General features: G+C 38.3%; 2 protein-coding genes across 5 annotated transcripts in view; one reads left to right on the top strand and one right to left on the bottom strand.

Moving 5' to 3' along the window:
* Nucleotides 1–21321, bottom strand: part of RNLS (renalase, FAD dependent amine oxidase) — a 220581-nt gene that overhangs the window by 3279 nt on the left and 195981 nt on the right. For 2 of the 4 annotated variants that reach the window (XM_059662744.1, XM_059662745.1), the window contains one exon: nt 18992–19167. The exons of 1 other annotated variant lie outside the window; for it this stretch is intronic. In XM_059662744.1, the coding sequence (XP_059518727.1) occupies nt 18992–19167 (176 nt within the window). Of the gene's footprint in view, nt 1–16312; nt 16409–18991; nt 19168–21321 lie in introns of those variants that run through there. One more of the 4 variants, XM_059662742.1, reaches the window with a different exon arrangement.
* LOC132214967 (gastric triacylglycerol lipase-like) overlaps nt 16510–21321 on the top strand; it is a 224746-nt gene continuing 219934 nt past the window's right edge. The window contains exon 1 of the mRNA XM_059662741.1: nt 16510–16528. The gene's annotated coding sequence lies outside the window, so the exon portion shown is untranslated. The remainder of the gene's footprint in view (nt 16529–21321) is intronic.

Genomic DNA, 21321 nt, shown 5'->3' on the forward strand with positions numbered 1-21321 from the left:
CAGCTGCCTCCTGCACATCTCCTACTGGGGATGTGCCTGCAACCCAGGTACATGCCCCTGACCGGAATTGAACCTGGGACCTTTCAGTCCGCAGGCCGACGCTCTATCCACTGAGCCAAACCGGTTTCGGCAGGAGGAGGGAGTTTAAGGGGGAAAGTTCTGCCCAGCCGTGAGTTGGTAATTTATCGGTGCTGTGTAATTTCATCTGATGGGTGGTAAATGCCAGAGGCCAGATCGCATGACTGGAAAACTGGGCTACTGATTAGCCAGTCTGCATTTGGGATGAAATCAAACTTGCTGCATTTAGGTGGAATCACCCATTTTGCAATTACCCAATGAGGAAAATATGAAAACATGAAGTGTGTGTTGGTAAAGCTCCTTCGCCCGAGTGAAGTAGATAGCCCTGCAGTGGAGGAGCACGGAATTGTCAAAGCCACAATCTCTCACAAGGCAGCCTTTGGCCAGGCTTCCAGCCACAGTGAGGAACCACAGCTCCATGACTGTGTTTAAGAGCGATGTCGGGGCTGAAACCCCTTCGAAATCCAGGTGGGATGAAAAGAGCTCTCCCTGCAGAAGCTCACGCTGCGGAGGCATGCTGCGGGGTTGCTAATGTAACGTGTATAAACTCAGGTGGTGATGGGACTGAACATAAAAATTCAAGGCAGGAAAAGAAGTTTTATTTTTAAACGACTTAAGCCCAACTTCTTTTCACCTGCAGAATAAAATGCTAACTCCTCGGCCCCACCTGGGCAGGCCTTTCATAACCAGATCTTACCTCCATTCAAGCCTCATCTCTTGCCACTTCACTCACATGTCCCATCTACAGTCAAACTAAAGCTCTTCAAACATATCCTTCTTTGTTCTTCTGTGACTCTGAACAAGCCATTCTGCTTGGGGATGTTGTATTGTTCCCTCCTTTTAGCCAAGTAAATTGCTCATCCTCTAAGAACCAATACAAATGTCACCTGCTTTGAGGTCTTCTTGCTCTTCCAGGCAGGGTAAGTGCCTTTTCAGCATGTTATTTATATCCATTATGTGACTTGCAATTTTGCACTGTAATTATGTCCGTGCCTGTCTTCCTTCCTAGACTGCATGCTCCTAAGTGTAGAGACTGTGATGCACTTATCTTTGTATGTAAGGCTGAGATTGGTGGCCAGCCCTTGTTAAGTGTACAATAAATGTTTATTGAGTTAAAAAAAAACCCACATAGAATATTATTTATACAGTTGATCAAAAGAAGGTCTTCATAAGGGACGACCTACACAGAAAGTGTTATTCAGAGGCTCCCACAGAGCTGGTAGAAGCTTCAGTGGGAGAGGGATTGTACTTAGAAGGCTCTCAATAATGATGAATGGAAGGCTGTCTTCTTGTCTCTGGTTGTGAACTGCTTTACGCGAAAATCTCATATGTCACCCATTAAGTTGAACCACACAAACTTCCTGATTCTGTAGGTCAGAAATGGTAAAATATTGTCAATTTTGTATTGTTTAACTTAATAGTTTTTTGTATCATGATTATTAATTGTGAAAGTTCACACACACAAAAATGTTCCTTTTGTGTGAGAATGAACTTAAAGATGAAAAGAGGGATGCAGACAAGTAGGCTACAGGGTATTTCCAGAAAATGATAGTTGATAATTAGCAAAAAATTCAGTGACACACGTAACAGTGGGCGTTCTTCCTCTCATACCCATGCCGACAGCTAAAGCATGCCCTTGGACTGTCAGACCTCTCTACCCATAGATGCCAATCTTCTTGGTTTGGTCTATAGAAGGGCTGTATTTTACGCTGACCACTCCCAGTGGGCCATCCAGCCCTTGATTTGGTTACTAGAACCAACCTTTCCGAAATATGGCACTAAGTGATGTTCAAGTGGGGGAGGCAAGGATTAAGGTCTCATAAATTCTAATCTTAGATGTGCAATTCACTTGAAGAGAGATCTTGGACAACCCAGGGACAAATCAGGTTCTTAAGGCTGCATCTCCTCACTTGTTATGGATGTAAATTATACTGCGTTTCATTGAGTCTAAGGCATCATCAATTGGAAGAGGCATTGATATTTTACGTACCAAAGAGAGGAAAACAAATGGTGTCAATGTGATCTAAAGCTGTATTTTATACTTATGAGAACTGTTCTTTTTAAAAAATATATGTTTTATTGATTTTTTACAGAGAGGAAGGGAGAGAGATAGAGCGTTAGAAATGTCAGATGAGAGAGAAACATTGATCAGCTGCCTCCTGCACCCCCGCCCCCCAACTGGGGATGTGCCCGCAACCAAGGTACATGCCCTTGACTGGAATTGAACCTGGGACCCCTCAGTCCACAGGCTGACCCTCTATCCACTGAGCCAAACCGGCTAGGGTGAGAACTGTTCTTTTAAAGTTATTTACATGTAGGTCTTTTGCAAACATAAAAAGGAAACAGAAGAGGAATACATTGGCCAAGCCTTTCCAAAAACCTCTTCACATTCAGAGTTTGACTTCCCCGGGACACTCTAACTCAGAGTGTTTGGTGCCCACGCTCCCCCACACGCAGCCTGTCCTCTGTGGGGCCCAGAACCCTGGGAATGCACCATTTCTCACAAGAGGGCTCCACTGAATGGCCCTTTCTGGGGGTTTCTTCAGAGCCACTGACACTTGTTCCATAAGTTCTCATTGTGCACTTTTCCATCCACAAAAGAGAAAAGTTTTCAAGCAGCAACCAGGATTCACATTCTTTTCTCCTTAAAGAATTCATTAATTGCCCTAGCCAGTTTGGCTCAGTGGATAGGGCGTCGGCATGCGGTCTGAAGGGTCCCTGGTTTGATTCCGGTCAAGGGCACATGCCCACGTTGTAGGCTCAATCCTTAGTGGGGGGTGTGCAAGAGGCAGCTGATCAATGATTCTCTCTCATCATTGATGTTTCTGTCTCTCCCTTTCTATCTGAAATCAATAAGAATATTTTTTAAAATTCATTAATTTAAATATCAAGAGGTTTCCGTGGTGGTCCCACTATCAGACCAGTAGAATGTGTGAAACACAGAAGCCTGGCTGTCTCCTGGTATATACCGCCTGGATGGTGGCATCTTATAATTGATGACATATGGCAAGTATTAAAAAGGGAAAGGGGAGCAGTATGATGAGTACTCTATGGTAAATACATAATAAATCAAAAGATAATGAGTGGTAAGATCCTTCAAGGAGGGCATTTTCTGGTAATAGCATTTGGTGTCAGGATTTCTAAGATCTTTAGATTGCTGGCTTAAACCTTCCATTTTTTGCAGTTCAACCAAATGAGCAACCTCAGGTGAAACTGACAGAGATAGACTGGTTATCAGAGAATCAATTTGTTCATTTACAAAGGTAAATGTACCGATTTCAGAACCAAGTCTGGTTGCCTTCCCAGACCATTCATCGTAGTAGGCAAATTTCCTCAACTGTGTCATAGATTAGAGGGGTGACACACGTTTGGCAACTCCTGACAGACATCACTAATCAATTGTGGCATTCTTTCCCACTGAGCCCAGAAGTGACCTCAGCATCCTCCTCACTTCATTGCTTCAGGCAGCCACTACCAGTCAATTGCAGTTGGCACTTGAGAGAAATCCTATATACCAATCTTGGGTTAGAAGATTGCAGAGCAAACACAAAATTAGAAATAAGGGAATTAAGTATTCTTTGCTGTTTTTTTTTTGTTTGTTTTTCCCCATTAAGCCAGGATAGTCTGATACATTCATTATCTTTCTCCAACCAGAGTCATGTCAATGCAAAGAATTAGGATCACATCAGGAGTCATTTCCTCCAGATGATGCTGAGTAACCTTCTAATAACCTCTCCCCAGATCACTGCCCTTCCCCTCCATCGGTTACATCGGGGGGGCTTTGACTGCCGTGTGAAAATAAAAATACAGGTATTCTGGCTACAACCATAGTTCTACAAAACTGCATACCAAAAATATCAGGGCTTGTGAGAAAAACAGAGTTGGGGCAGATGACTCAAAACGTAGGGAACTTTGAACCAAGCATTAACAAAAACGACAAACATCATGGTAGAGTGGGGAGCACAGTTAACATTCTCCCGACCTCTGCCTCTAGCTACTAGTACATGCTGCATCCTTTGCAGCCTAACCCCTGTGGCTCCTATTTCCTCCTCTGAGATGTAGGTTCTGGGCGCAGTTGCTTTTAAAAGAGACTCTTTTGATCTGCATTAAAAATATGGTCCAGGATGTAGCCTTCTTCATCAATCTGTTGTTTTAGCAAAGGGGAAATGTCTTTGTGGGGTTTTTTCATCAGCACTTGCACCTTTGCTGACGAACTTCACATGATGGAAAACCCAGCGGTTCTTAAGGCCACTGAGACAGTCGCTATTTTCACTAAAGGAAGGCATCTCTGGACATTTTCAGGTTTTTTGTTTTTGTTTTGTTTTTGTGTTTTATTTGCTGAGGCTTTATCTCTGCTGGTGAGAAAACTCAACCTGATCATTTGAAAACACAAACATGTGTGAAACCAATATAATTCCTCTATAATACTGATCTATTTCTCATCTGCATTTGAGATCATTCACATTGAAAAGCCAGTGAGCCCAAGGTGTTGTAAAAGACTGTAGGTAATTTCACTGCTTTCTAATATTCCATTACATTCCCAAGGGTCACTTTAATTAGTCTTGAGTATGCCTGAGTCTGGAAAGCAGATGGAGATGTCCAAGCCATCGCTTGTGCTTTTGAGACTCACACAGCATCTTTTTTTAAGAAATTCATTTATTTTTATCAATTTCAGTGTCTGAGGGTGACTCTTTAAATCTTAATGTCTCTTAGTTGCACACTAGCTTGATTGGAGCAAACTCTGAGTAATAATCTCCTTACACTGGCATTTGCCTGCCCGTTGTGCGTGTGAGGTACCGACCGCACTGGCAGTGTGAATAGCTAGGAAGGCTGTGATGGTATGGAGCTGAATCATCCATTTCCTCACTGCCTCTATTCTGCTGCCAGTGTAAACCTGAAACCATGCCATGGAACATAAACAGCAGAAATTGAATATTTGGTTAACTTATTCTTTTATAGCCCCTATGCAGAGCTCGAAGGAAGTGGTTCCCAAAAGTCAATCTATGGCAAGAAGAGAAAAAATAAGGAGAATTATGAGCTTTTTTATAGGGCTAAATGTCTTCTATTTATAAATTTCCTCTGAAGTTATGTCTTCACTATATTTTTTGTTATTCTTTTCATTAAATTCTTGTAGCTGTGTTTTGCTTTTTAAATTCATAACTGCAGAATAAAATGATAGCAATATTATATCAGTGTAGAGAGATTTTACTGGTCCATGAAATAAAAATGCTTCGAACCACTGCACTGGGACAAGGTGCTTGACATGGCTGAGAGCAAAGTCTTTGTCAGTCTGACGAGTGTTTTCCATAAAGACAGGGTGTAGGTGGGGCAGCAAAGGCTGGCTTTAAAAACCCATCAGTAAGCTCAGGTAACACTGGACAACCTTAGTTTGGATTTGGTTGAGTGAATGAATAATTTTTAAAAGCAGAATAAAATCTTGTATAAAACTTACTACCCAGAATCATGCACAACCTCTCTTCTGTGCAAATATTAAGGCAGTAATCATAAAAGATGTGGTGAAAAATAGGGATTTGGGGGGTAAGACTTAATTAAATGTGGAATATATACCTACCTTCAAATTCATGTACCTAGAGGGTAAATGTGGCTGTATGGATTCTCTGTAAACATTTCATTCTTACCTTATCCCTGAGGCATCTATCATATGCCTGCTTCTGAAAGCAAGGAGAAATGTAAATAAATGAAGGAGAGGTCAGAATTTATGCTGATGCCAATGGAAATATTTGTTTGCATATTTATAGATGGGGAACTAGTCCAAGCACTTTGAAAAAGATGGGACTTCAATAGATAATTGGGTAAAGAAGATGCGGCACATACATACAATAGAATACTACTCAGCCATAAGAAAAGATGAAATACTGCCATTAGTGACAACATGGATGGATCTTGAAATAAGTCAGATGAAAAAAAGTGAAGAACCATGTGATTTTACTCATATGTGGGCTATAAACTGAAAGCAACAAACAAAAAAACAAGGCAAACAAACAAAAACTCAGACGCAGACAACAGTATGGTGGTTACCAGAGAGAAGGGGGGTGTGGCGGGGAGGGGAGATAGTAAAGGATAATGGGAGACAAATAGGTAGTGACAGAAGGAGATTTGACTTTGATTGGTGAACACACATACAATATACAGATGATGTATTATAGAATTTTATTAACCAATGTCAGTTCAATAAACTTAATAAAAATTTTAAAAATTTAAAAAAGAAAAAGATGGGACTTTACTATTATATCAATAGTGAAAAATACTATCTACCCCTAAGCAAATTTCCATGGTACAGGAAAGGAAGACCTGAGAAATGAAAGTTGAATATAAACTTTTTCTTTTAAGAGTACAAAATGTTTTCTATTGGTTAAATTAAAAAATGTAATGTTCCTATTTCTTACTTTTATTTTTAAAAAATCTCTCTGGAATTTGATGCAAATGCAATAAAAGGTTGCTGCTCCCTCTTCACTTAACTCACCGCATTGCATACAGTAAGAGATACTGGATGTTTAAAAGCCTTCATGAGAAAGCTATGAGGGTTGTGTCTTATTCATTTTTGTATTCCCAGCATAGTTGATGCTGAATGTTTGCTCAAAGAATGTGTTCACATGGGCCAAAACAACAATAACCACAACACAACTTCAAACTTTTGAAAGTTTCAAATTTTCAGTGTTCAAATGGTCTTTAAATGCAGTGGAACTTTTTTTCTTTATGAAAATAATTTACTTTGGTTTCTCAGTCTCTAAATTTTTCTTTTTCTTTCTGAATTGCCAAGTTTATCACACGTGACACCTCACCATTTTAATTCAGTTCTTTTAGGTGCACTGTCCTGGAGATATCTAGACCCATAACCCTTGCTCTGACACTTATGTCATCATCCCTGGAAAGATGAATTTTCTGCCTGTAGCTCACCTTTTGTAGACTGTAGGCAAAAGCACCAGGAATATTGGAATCACCCTGAATTTCAAATAGGAAGTGAAGATAGTTTCTTACTCAGATAGTTCACCCTCATCTCATAAAATGCCATTGTAAAGAATACCTTGAAAAGTGTGTAGCATTTAATTAAATGAATGTGTATGTGTGTCTATGTATATGTATGATAAGATATACAGATGTTTGTCCTTATTTCGAAAAATGGGGAGGCCACAGTGACATAGTCTATGTTATTTCCAAAGCTATGGCAAAGCTTCAGTAAACATGCACAGACAAAAAGTTTAGTCACTTAATTTTTTTCTCTGGGAGGTGGTAAATACAAAGCTATAGGTGTCAGAGAAAAACAAAAACAATTTTTCTGGGTGACCTAGCTAATTTATGATGTCTCTATCTTTTTAAAATTTTTTCTTAGAATAGTCAACTCTCTATGCTCAGATTTTTGTGGCATAGCCAGAAATCACATATATATATACACACACACACATATACATATATGTATATATATGTATATACATATGTATATATGTATATATGTATATACATATGTATATATGTATATACATATGTATATATATACATACACACACACACACATACATACATGGTATGGAGCTGAATCATCCATTTCCTCACTGCCTCTATTCTGCTACCAGTGTAAACCTGAAACCATGCCATGGAACATAAGCAGCAGAAATTGAATATTTGGTTAACTTATTAGGAAAAGTGATAATAAGGATTATTTATTAACCATACATTGCTTATTATGAAGATAAGTGATTCTCAAAGCTGGGATAATAATGATAAATTGAGGGCATTGATTTTTACCATTTAATCTATTTTAGGTATATTTCCTTAAAAATATTGTACATCTTTTGGCCACTGGTATTTGAGACTCTCAGTCCTATGTTATGTTACAGTACTTAATATTCATAAAAAGCTTTCTCAACACTACGTGTTTTTCTGCAGAGATGGTACATTTTTAATTGGTTCCTATGTGTTATGTTCATCATCTCATCTTGCCTCTGTTCTACTCATCTCTCCAGTGTTCAATTATATTTAATGGTGATTTCATAAACTCATTTCTTTGTTGTGCGTTAGGGAAAGGTTTGCTTGTATTGTGGGTTCCTGCTACAGAGAGAGCTCTGTCTCCGATACTATGAAGAGCTGCTATAAAATTACTATTGGTTGGAATATCCTAGGTGTGAAGAAAGTGATGTGGTTTGGTCAATTCTCAGTGGAGCTTTTCACTTTATTGGAGTTTGTCTATTCTATTTGAATAAACCATTGGGTAGATGCAGGCTGAATGTGCCACAAATCACTTATATGATCCATGTAGCAGCTTTAGTGGGCTTGAACTGCAAAACACATACTTGGCTGAAATTGTATATTCAGTTGCTGAAGTCTATATTGAATCCGTTTAGATCTAGTCTATCTTTTAAACATTGGAGCCGTCTATTTTGATGAGGATTTGTTCAGGACAAGCACACAATAAAGAAAGAGATACTGTTTCCTCTAGTGCTATTGCAGTAATAATGGACAAAACAATAGTTGTATTACATTTCCCTGTAGGGTTTTTAATTTAATAGAAAATAGCTCAGTCCTTCAGCAAGTTTTAGTATACTCACTCATTAACCCCTCAAATATCTGTTGTGTTCCCAGTAGTTGCCAAGCACTGTGTAAGGTGTGACCAGTCACCAGCCACAAGGTGATTTAACAGACTGGAATCCTTTTCTTTCCATCTAAATGTAAGTGTTGCATAACAGTCTCTCAAATAACCCAACTGTTTGGGATCCTAAGATGCAGAGGGCAAAATATGCTTTTGATTGCGAGTCTAGAAATAATCCCGAATTCATCTTTCCTACTCAACTGAGCCTAACATGCCTTTCCCCATTTCATAGCTGCTTAATTTCCCACTAATTCTACCTTCTTCATCCCTTCTCCCATTCCCTTTCTCTTCTTGATGACCCAGAAGCATGGTCATTATTTCTTTCTGGTTCTCATTCACGTTGAACGAGCCTAACAGCTTTTTCTTTGGGATGTGCAATTATGGCAGAAAAATTGCAACCATTTTGATCTTCAATTTTAGAAACAACCTTCCTTCTACTTTTAATACTGGGAAATAAAAGGGTCAATGCATGTGCGCCTCAGAGAGACAATAATGGAGGATACCAAACAAGTGGTTTTAAGTCAGCTTAACTGAGGAGTAATTTATAATACAGTAAAATTCACCCTATGTGTACTGTTCCATAAGTTTTGCCAAAGTACACAGTTGTGTTAACTACCACTATAAGCAACATAGAGAACATTTCCATCAACACCCCTGCCCTTCCCGCAAATTCCCCTTGCCTTTTTGTAATTAATTCTCTTCTCCCAATCACAACTCCTGGCAACCACGGATCAGTTTTCTGTCCCTATTCCAGAAAGCCATATAAATAGAATAGTACAATACGTCGTCTTTGAGTCTGGCTTCTTTCACTTAGATAATGCTTCTGAGATTCATTCACTCCTGCTATTACTAGTTCGTTTCATATTATCACTGAGTAGTTTTCATTTATGGATGTACAATAGTCTGTTCATTTACCAGGGGATGAATATTCAGGATATTTCCAGTTTGGGGCAATTGTTAATAAAGCTGCGTGAACATTTGCAAATAGAACTTTATGTGGATATAGGTCTTTATTTCTCTTGGGTAAATCCCTCAGAGGAGGATGGCTGGGTCATATGGTAAGTGTATATTTAATTTTTTAATAAACTACAAAACTCTTTCCCCAAGAGGCTCTGCCATGTGACAATTTCAGTGACGTGTGACAATTTCAGTTGCTATACATCTTCACTGGTATTTGGTATTTTTAGAGTCTTTAATTTGAGCTATTCCAGTAGGTATATTGTGGTATCTCATTGTAGTTTTAATTTACAATTTCCTAAAATCCAAGGATGGTCAACATTTTTACGGCCATCCACATCTTTTCTTTATTTTGTGTTAAAATACACATAACATCAAACTTTCCATTACTAACAGCCACTGGCAAAGACTTATCTGCTTTCTGTCTCCATAAATTTGCCTATTCTGGATATTTCATGTAAATGGAATCATTCAAGAAACCAGCCTTTGTGTCTGGTTTCTTTCACTTAGCATAATGTTTTCAAGGTTCATCCATGTCATAGCATGTATCAGTACTTCACTGCTTTTTTTGTTGTTGTTCTTCAAATGTTTAATATGTGCATTTCTATATAATTTCCCATGAGTCTTGTTATTAGACATATGTTTAACACACTTCCCATATAATGACTGATTCTTAAAAACTGAGGTTAATTCCTTTCTTTTTAAGGCTGAATAATATTCCATTTCATGGATATACCACATTTTATTTATCCCTTCAACAGTTGATGGACAAATAGTTTTTTTCTACCTTTGGCTATTGTGAATAGTGCTGCTATAAATATTTGTGTACACATTTTTTGGTTGAACACGTTTTCAATGCTTTTGGGTATATAGGAGTGAGACAGCTTGGTAATGTTGTAATTCTGTTTAACTTATAGAGAAACTGTCAAACTGTTTACTACAGTGTCTGAATCATTTTATATTTCCAACAAGGTACAAGAATTCCAATTTCTTCGCATCCTCAACTGCACTTGTTCTTTTCTTTTTTTAAATGATAGCCATCCTAGTGGGTGTGAAATGTTATCTCATTGTGGTTTTAATTTGAAATTTCCTAATGCTTAGTGACACAGGACATCTTTGTGTGTGCTTTTTGACCATTTGCACCTCTTCTTTGGAGAAATGTCTATTCAAGTCCTTTGCCCATTTAAAAAAATGTTAAATATGCTGTATACCTGAAACCAATATAAAATAATATTGAAAGTAAAATGTAATTGAAAAATAAAAATATAAAGTACTCTTTCAAATATTTTGCCTATTTTTAATGATTGGGCCATTTTTTCCTTACTACTGATTTGTGAGAGTTCTTTATATATTCTTGATACCAGTCTTTTATCAGATATATGTTTTTGCAAACATTTTTTCTAAGTCTGTGGCTTGTCTTTTCATTTGCTGAACAATGTCTTAACAAAACATTGTTTTTAATTTTAATCAAGCCCAATTGATCAATTATTTTATGGCCTGTGGTTTTTTGTGTCCTATCTAAGAAATGTCTGCCAAACCCATGAGCACAAAGAGTTTCTCCTAGGTTTTCATCTGGAGGATTTATAGTTTAAGATTTTCCATTTAGGCCTATGATCCATGTTTAGTTAATTTTTGTATATTGTGTGCAACATGGGCTTCTGAATCTTAAGTGACACGTTCCAATTTCTGTTTTGTCCCGTACTAGCTGCATAATGTTAAGCAGAACATTCAACATGAACCCCAGTTTACTCACTTAAAGCAAAGATAGCAATATTTACTTCCTAACATGTCAGAATTGTTGTGAGGATCAAATGAAAAAAAGCATAAAAGTGTTTTCTAAACTCAAAGTATACATGTTAACTATTAGTATTTCTAACTGACAGCAGCAAAAGTGATAGTATGAGAATGTGTCATACGTGGGAGAAAGCCAGAACTCAAACAATTACCAGCAGTAGAGTGAGGCGTTTAAAAACACTAGCTTTTAAATAGACCTGTGCTTGAATTCCAGTTTTGCCACTTCCTGGTGGGAGAACCTCACACAAGCTACTGAGCTCTCTAATTCTCAACTTTCTCACCCATGCAATGGGGAAGGAGTATAAACTCCATTGCGTGGTTGGAGAATGAAGGGAATTACCTACAAAGCTCAGTGAGCTACACAGAGTAGGGGATTAATAAATGGCATTTTTAAGAGAGATAATTTGTGTGTGTATATATAGATAGATATAGACACCTTCTAATAAAATGATGATGTAGACTGTCATGGTTTATAGAAGTGCTATAACAGACAATGGCAAAGACCAAGGTGAAGGGAAAAAATGTACCTTGAATTCTTCTGCTTCTGGGAAAATACATGTGTTGGTGGAACATCATTCCAACATCATTACCTTTGCCTCTCTGTCTTCTTGTAGATTTAGCTCAAGGGACATCTTCTTTTAGAAAGCTATTTATAACCACTTCCTCTGAAATCTGCTCTTTGTTCACATGGTACTTCATGCATACCTTTCTTATCACAAACTACACCATAACTTGATTATCTGTTTAGTGGTTGGCCTTGCTGATTAGATGGAAAACTCCTTGAAGGAAGAAACTGTCTCTGAGTCTTTAGAATCCAGTAATGTCTGGCACATACTAGGACCTTAATACCTGGGTGTTATACGAAATGATGAATATATATTATTACTTTCTAATGTGGGTATAGATGGCTTTTGTCAACTAAACTTTTTCCATTTGCTAGGTTTATGTCATAACACTGATCTCTGCTCTAAGTAGACCAAATAAACTTAACTTTTATGTAATAGTGATAGAAAAGAGCCTATTTCTCTATGGTGTCCATGCCCATAGAATAACATCCATCACCCAGTTTTAAGTAGTAATATTGGGTGCAGGTGACTATATGTAACATTTGTTCAGGAAAGGCAACACAGACTCCTTTTTAAAGTTTTCTGTAAAGTAGTGCTGTTCACAGTAATTAGTTCTTCTGAATAAGTGTGATGCTGACTACATGGCAGAGTAAGTCCCACGAGTACTTTAGTAAAATAATCTAATTAAACATATATGTGTTAAAACATTTAATACCTCACATAATATGGGATTTTGTGAAAAGGGGAAATATCTCCCCATAAAACCTCAATGAAACTATGACTGTACATCCTTAATTCAATGATCAGAATTTCTCAGCTGATGATCTCATACATATGTAGCTACCTCATAACAAGCTGAAGTAACTAGTTAATTATGTGCTAGTGACAAAGAGGCGGGAGATTACTCAATGGTTTGCGTAGGACTGACACCTGTTAGAGTTCCTGCTGTTGATGGATTGGGTCATACCATGGTCCACTGATCCCAAAAGGCCTGTTTGGCTCTTCCTAGTTTACTGCAAACTTATAGCACATAGGCTGCTCATGGCCGTAATTTCATGCCAGGAAATGTTGACTCATGGCATAAATGTGCTAAATTTGCCAAACACTGGAAAATGTGCAAGTTAGTTTAGGAATGAATGTCAAGAAGCTGAAAAATCTATAAGCTTCAAAAAAACTCAAGTGAGAAGAGTTGCTTGTGTCCACAGGGATCCACCATTTTTATTTCACTTTATTCTTATATTACTCAACAGTCCCTGTGGTATGAGTAAGTGTCATAGCTTCTGGCATTGAATCAGTCTTCTGAAACATCCCTGTCCAGAACTATCTGCATATGTAAAACAGAGAGGAGAGAAGAGAAGAGCGAGAAACTAAAAAGAGAAGGGTATGAAAAAAGAAAAAAATGGGGCAGCATGAGGGCATGAAGAGAGTTAATCGATGAAAGAGAGCAAGAGACATAGAGCTAAGCTCCTGACTAAGAAAGGGCCGTGGAAGCACCTTCACCTGCCACCTTTCCTCCTCATCCTCTTGTTCCCACTACTTGGTGACACTTACTGAAAACTCCCTTTGTTCTAGTGTCTGTAGTAAATGTTTTCTTCCGTGTTCTCTCATTCGTTTGAACCACTAACCCTCCAGGTAGGTTCAGTTGTTACCATTTATAGCTTAGGCCCCTGAGGCTTAGAGCTGCCATCTAGCTTGCTCAAAGGCATACGGAGAGCCAAGGTTTGAACCAAAGTCTGTCTAACTCCAAAGTCCAAGATCATAATCACAGCACATTATTAAAAATCCAGGAATTATAAACACAAATGTGGGAGAAAAGTCATAGGACTAGTGGCAGAATGACCAAAAAAAGCATGATTTTATTGCAGAAACACACTACTAAACAACATAACAAATGTACTTAAACTCATAGACACATTGATTATTTTCTTTCAAATACTTATCCTAGAAGACCATATATTGAAATCCATAACGATGCACTGGCTAATGTCTCTTAGGGGTACCAGCTTTGAACTGCTTTTAGATTCAGCCTACGAGTCACATTAAAACAGATTAACACAAGCAGCTCTATTTCTTTAGTTGTAGCTATAAAAGCATTTTTTTAAAAAAATTGTCAAAGTTTACCGTCCATTTTATTTAAAAGGTTTAAGTCCAAATGACTTTGATTGGTTCAGATTGCAACCATCCGATCCAACTGATAATATGCCGAAGAATGCCTGTCAGGCTCTGAAAGAGAAGCCCCTTTGCTTTGAAAAAGGCAAAGTTTTACTTGTCTAAGGAGGAAATAAAAAGGATAGAGTCAAAAGTGGAGCATGTGAACGGGAGGCTAAAGAGAGAAAAGATAGAAAAAGAGATGAGCCACATGGCTGATTGTCAGAGTAAACTGTGGGGAATTCGTAAGGGTGCAAATAAATTTGAGGGAGCTTCCAGAGGGGGATATACAGTGAAGGAGAACAGAGACTTAACACTTACTCCCGAGGATGAAATATTGTCAATGTTCTTCAAAGTTCTATAAAACATGCTAGTAGAAATTTGAATTACTTTACATTCCTTTTGTTTGGTGAATTGTGTTTCTTTGCAACACAAGACTGGGACATAATAAGCCCTTGATTTATTGAGGTGATAGTAAAAAGATTTTCACAGCAGGTGTCATTAATGCTGTGTTTATGGGAGGACTTTAGGTTGCTTATAAAGCCTCATAATTATATGCAATGTTGTGTTTATATGTACTTGCATATTTTGAAATAATGACAATTTTCATGTTTATAGCTTTTATCAGATTCATAAAGAGTTCATGATCCTTCTTCTTAAAAAAAATATGAAAAGACTACCATTGGGGAGAAAGTACAGGCTCAGGGCAAAAGACCAAATGAGGAAATGTAACTATAGAAGATAACTGAGTTCTAATTCTATCACAAAAGCTTAATATGCTAGTCCAAATCTATTTAGTTGGCAAAAGGTACCAATGTATTCCTTTGCTACCTCCCTCTCCTCTTTCTTATCCTCCTAAATTTCCCTCCTGTTCTCCTTATTGTTTTTTTTAACCTTTGTTTATTATTTTCTCCTAAGCATATAGTTACCTCAGAATTTCCTTTTTTTAAAAAATATATTTTTATTGATTTCAGAGAGGAAGGGAGAGGGATAGAGAAATAGAAACACTAATGAGAGAATCGTTGATTGGCTGCCTCCTGCACGCCCCCTACTGGGGGGAGGGGATTGAGCCTGCGTGTGCCCTTGGCCGGAATCGAACCTGGGACTCTTCAGTCCACAGGCCGACGGTCTATCCACTGAGAAAAACCAACTAAGGGCTCTCCTTACTATTTAAAAATACATTTGGTAATAACAAAAAAAAAATATAATCCATTTGTGTGCAAATAAAGTGAAGAAAATGGCCACTGATGGGGAAAATTAAAATTTCAAGCAAATCAGACATATCTTATAGTTTGAGAGAGCATCATGATAGAATCTGAAACAGAGGAGAGCACAGCAAGTAGTAGTGGTGAGAATAGTAAGATTATCAAACTGATTACATGTCCCCATCAAGGTACAAGGAAAGGCGTCTTCAGTTATTACTCTTCCGCTGAAAATATGAATATAGCATACTAGTTACAGAAACCCTAATTCAATGTTTCACAGCCCAGGTATCGAGCTATATTAACTGGATAAACATTTAAATTATGGAGGGCAAATAGCTGCAAAAGGGAGGAACCGAGAACCACGGAAGATCTGCCATCGCTTTGCTAAGTTTGTTTGCACCACCTACTCAAGTGTTTTATTCAAACCCCAAATGGGAGGCACAGAGCAGCTCCCAAGTCTTTCCAGCACGCCTTCTTTCCTCATCTGCCTTTTTCCTCCTTGATGAGCAGCACCCACAAGAATGCACCGTTATCTTACTCAAGACAAAAACATTTCATTTAGTGTTTTAGGAGAGGCCTTCAGCAACCCTCTAGGGCTCTATGAGCAGAGTACTAGCCATGTCTCAGGCATTCATTACATGCTTATTTAATAAATGAGAAAAGAATAAAAATCTTTCACCTTTCTGCTGCCAATGTGGTGTGTGATTTTAGAGGCAACCCTGGGAGAACAACATGGGAAAACAAGAAATTGCCTCCCCTGCCCCACACAACACTCCCTTGTTTTTTTCAGACAGCACTCACTTCCTTTGAGTGCCTTGAGCCTTAAAGGACTGATGCTCTTCTCATAAAGGGTAATGGGGAAAGTAGCCTAGATTATCCAGGTGAGCCCAATGTGGGAAAGTAGCCTCGATTATCCAGGTGAGCCCAATGTAATCACAGGGGTCCTTAAAGAATGTGTGAGGCAGAAGAACAGGTCAGAGTGAAAAAGACTTTACCCACTTTGCTGGCTCTGAAGATGGCGGAAGGGGCCTCCAGCCAAGTACTGTGGGCAGCTGCTAGAAAATGTAAAAGGCAAGAACATGGATTCTCTCCTAGAAGCTGCACCAGAAGAAGCACAGCCCTGCCAACACCTTGATTTTAGTGAGACCCACCTTGAACTTCTGAACTCCAGAACTGTAAGATAATACATTTCTGTTGTTTTAAGCTATGGAATTTGTGGTGATAGGAAATGGGGTCTGTGAAGAGGAAACACAGAGTCAGGGAAAAAAAGTGAAGGACTCGAGAGACAAATGGATGGGTGGGTTTTGTCATTACTAGCCAATGGGCCTACGGGAATGTTGTTCATCCTCCCAGGCTTTGTTTTTCTCAGTGGTGCAGTGGTTAAAACTAGCAACCTCTCGGGCTACTTTGATATTCTAAGTGAGAACGCATCTTAGAATTGCCCAGCTCCAGGTCTGCCACATTGTGGGTGCTCATCACTGCAACCTCCCTTTCTCTTCTCCCAACCAACCCAGCAGTGTAGGGATCACACACACAAAAATAGAAAACAAAAATGAATGTAGATAAAAAATTAAGTCTGAGGGGTGTAGAAACGAGGGGTATACCACCACTGCCTGAACAGCAGTTCTGTGCTCTGTCTAGGATTTCATAAAATGAGGGTTTAAAGGTGAGAGAGAGAGAGAGAGAGAGAGAAGAAAAGAAGGGGTAGAGTGTGAAAAATAGGGGAAGATTTGGGTAGAGCAGGAGAGGGGTGGAAAAAAGAGGGAACACAGGCTGGAAAAAATATGGGTGGAATTTCCCCTACAACAGGACGGTACCATTAATTAGAAATAGGAAAAAGGTCAAAATCAGTTGTTTGTTCCTCTCTCTTTTTTGTGTGTGTCTTTATTTCTACACCATCCTTCCCTTCAGTTTAAGCACTATATTAGACGATATCCATACACAAACATTGATGAATTATCAAAGGTAGATCATGTGTTCTGGATGGCAAGGGAGGAGGGGTGAACACATTTATGTTATAGTTCAAAGGCTAAGATGGACCTTTTAAAAGCATTGAAGAAATGTTCTCTTGGAAGTAATAATTGAAAACTAACTAGTTAAATGCTATTAAGTCTCTGAACCTGTCATTATTTCTTTTTCTAAGATGATGTAGAGATTCTATCATCTATCTATCTATCTATCTATCTATCTTCTATCTAGCTAACACCTATCTAGCTATCATCTCACAATGCAGGTAAGATCTCTGCTATCAATGACAATGCTATGTTCTGTAGAATGCTGCTCAAGGTACTAGGGAAGTATATGCATGGTGGAAAATGCAAACTTCTAAGGTTGAATGACAACTTATTCCCTTTCAGGCTTTGCAGCAATGTAGATTTAATGACTACAGAGCCTTAAATGTACTGGAATAATTTCAAGAGAGAACATCCAAATTATAATAAAAAGCATTTCTAGGGTTTGGATGTACTTCGTGTTCAAAAAATTTTTTTATTACGTTTTGTGATATTGCACAACTTTGAATAGGCCATTTTGTGGGAAGGTCCAATCTATTTCTACAACATTTTAAATTTTAAGAAATGAGTAGACTTTAACCCATATTTTTGGCTTATTAATAAATTATTTTAAGGAAGTCACAGGAAGAAACTCATAAACCATTGTTTCTTTAAAGGATGTTTATAAATTGCAAAGTGACTTGCTGTGTACTATATCTAGCTGTGTACTAGGTTCCCTGTATAATTTAACTTGAGAATGTGGGTAAACACATATTCCTGTAGCAATTTTAGGAAGTCATTTACAATCTCCCCTTTCCTTTCATTTTGGAAAACCCTTTAACATATACAAAATCTGCTGTGATATCTCACAACACCACTCTTTCTGAAGGCTTACAGCTGAGATGACCAATAGTGCTGATAAATCAGTTCATCCATGTGCTCAGAAATCTTAGAAAAAAAAATAGACAACTCACTGTATCTTTCCCCTTCCTGCCCTTTGCTCCACTGTCCCTAAATAACTTCGCAACAGAGTTTACAGATCAAAAGGCTTTTTCTAGGAATACTCACAAACTTCTACTGAAATATGCTGCAACTTTCAGAAAAGTCAACATTTACTTAGTGTTACAGAGCTTTAAGTCTGAACTAGTCCTGAGATCAGCAGGTTTATCTAACCCTGAAAACCAGCCTAACTGGCTGATCTATGCAGGCATTCATCTTTCTCCCGCAAAGAGCTCTGCTGGCAGCAGTCAAAACCAAAGTGGGAACTTAATAAAAATGAAAACTGTGGTAGCAAAATACACTTAATGAGGTTAATTTGACGTATTGCAAAAATTTGGGAGGTTACAGTGGTTTCTATATAACCACAGTACTGATTTAGAAAAACCCCAGGGAAACAGCTGCATTTGGATATGTAACTTGCCTTGCTTGCATAGGAAAGCCAAGCTTTTCAGGGTATATGTCTGGAGATGCTAAAATTTGCACATTAGATTGGGGAAAATTGTATGCATTTCTTATTGAGAAATAACAGGATAATAAAACCTGTAGACGTTTATGCTTACACATTAGGCAAAAGGATCAGAAAAAGCCAAGTCAGTTCTGCTGAGCTGTTAAGAAAATTGTACTCATACTACTGGGTTCCGTGATTACCTGTGAATGTCTCCATTTCTGGCATTTGGTAGCAACTGGCTGAGGCAAACCTGGCAAAATGTTTTCCAGCTGCTGGAAGATTAACTCTTGCACCTCCTCGATGCCGTGTTCCAAGTGTGTAACTCCAAAGGGGACAGTGGTCTGAATCACAAGGGAAGGCCCGATTTCTGATGACACTAATGTAAGAGGAACATAAAGGTACATCTTAGGGTGGGTAACATGGAAGAGTCTCTCAGCCTTTCAATCTCTCAGATTTAAGAATTGATCACAATAGTCAGACAATAAATGGAGGGGCAACACATTCTACTCTTTAGAGCATAAAACTAGGCTCTTTCTGAAATCCAAAATCAATTTTCTCTGAAGGAAAGAAAAAATTCATGATGTACGTTAGAAAATACATTTTAGGTCTTGCTAAAGAATGGAAAGGAAGGGCACCTAATATATACTTCTCTGGGTATAATTAAAATTATTGGTATGTTCATCTTTTCTCATCCACTAAATTATAAACTCTTTAGGGCAGGCACCATTTCTTACCTATGTTCTCCTTAAATTCTAAGAACAAAGTAGATGTTCAAAAAATACTTATTCGTTTTTTGATAAATGGATTTCAAAGTGTTTTGTTGACATTATTGAATGCTAGAGGAAAATATCGTTACCACTTAAAAAAAAATCAGGCTTTTCTCTAAAAACAGACTTGACCTTATAATATTCTTCTTTATCTTTTAAGTAGCATTAAAAATAAAAGTCTGCCTCATTTATATCATGGAGCTACTTTCCACTTCTGTTTGCCATTGCATTTTTTTTTTTTTTGCTATATTTCACAATTACAAATAATGAGTGTCTGCTTCGTATCTTTCTCTCTTTAGTAGAATAGAGGAAAATCAAATAAAGTTTGAAGTTGAAAGCAAAGTGACCGAGGCATTTAGAAAATACAGACTTGGAAGGAATGTTAGCAAGAGTCTGCCTGCTATTTTTATTTGTTTAAATCAAGCCCAGGAGAAGTTAATGGGAAACAATAATAGATCTGAAATGCATGAAATGATAATGTATAGTTGGTGCTCCCCCCTGCTGAGAGAAGAGAATATTAAAGCTTTTAAGGTAATGACAGGAGTTGTCAAGCCTGATTCTGAAAATTCTTTAGTTTGGGATTGTTAAGACAATGATCTATGTAAGATAGGTTTCTACAATTTTAAACAGAAAGAAAGTTGAGCAACATAAGTCACTTATTGTTATGTGCCCACTTAACCTCTTTACACGTTAGGGTTTTGTATTGTTTAATATAAAATCAGAATGTTAGGTGTATGGTGTAGATTAAATATATAAGGCATGTGATGTGCTCAGCACCTTCTGGCACAGAGTAGGTGCTTCATAAATGTAAGCTATGGGAATAGAAACAATGAATCAGATACACACAAGGGGAAAGGTCCCATGGTGTTGCCCAAGTGATCGGTGTGAGTTATTTTTTTGTGAGAGTACGTCATTTTTCCATTGCTCTCTGCTCGGGGAATCCTGGATTATCAATTTTACCCCAAAAGAGGGAAGAGCATCCCAAAATGCTGTAAGCATTTTAAAATAAAGTGAGTGCCTGCAAACATTTTTACATGTCTGGAGAAGATTGGGCTTCAGAATATGGGCAGTGAGTGCAAAGGTGAGGGGATTGTCCACTGTTTCCCTCACAGTAGCTGGACCGACTTGAAAAGGAAATGAAGGGAGCATCTCTTTGAATGGTCAGGGTTTAACCTATCAGTGTAGGCTGTAGGGAAGGACCTATACACAGAGGGAAGGACCAAGGAGTGCAACATCTCACATTCGTTCACCCAATCCCACTACAGTGGAACCTATTGCATATTGCCACAGGGAGGTCTTTGTTACAGTGATAAATTCAGGGAGGCCTATTCACAGCAAGGGAGTGTCAATGCCACCACTCTTCCATCAGGTACCACATCTTCCCAGAGACAGTGAAAGCTATTGGGTCAGCATTCTGCAGCAGGAGAGTTGGGGTTCTGAGGTGACTTTCTATGGCAGGTTTCAGAGGAAAATGAATGCTAGCTGCGTGCTGAAAATCAAGAGGTTACACTCACCCAGCCATTTGTTCTAGGGGAGCTGGTAAAATTACGAAGGGGATGATGGTGCACTGTTGCAAGGGTTCTCTCATTTAAATGAGCCTTGCACTCCAAGGGGAGCAATAAAAAAGGAGATTTAAGACCCCAAATGAAACAGTCCTTGCATAGCAACGAGAGAACAACCTGGCTCCTTGTTTTTAGTGGAATCAGACAGAACTGAGATTAAAATTTGAAGAGCCACAATCAAAAACAGTACGTTTTAAGGGA

The sequence above is a fragment of the Myotis daubentonii genome, chromosome 13 (genome assembly GCF_963259705.1).
Source record: "Myotis daubentonii chromosome 13, mMyoDau2.1, whole genome shotgun sequence".
Lineage (NCBI taxonomy): Eukaryota > Metazoa > Chordata > Mammalia > Chiroptera > Vespertilionidae > Myotis > Myotis daubentonii.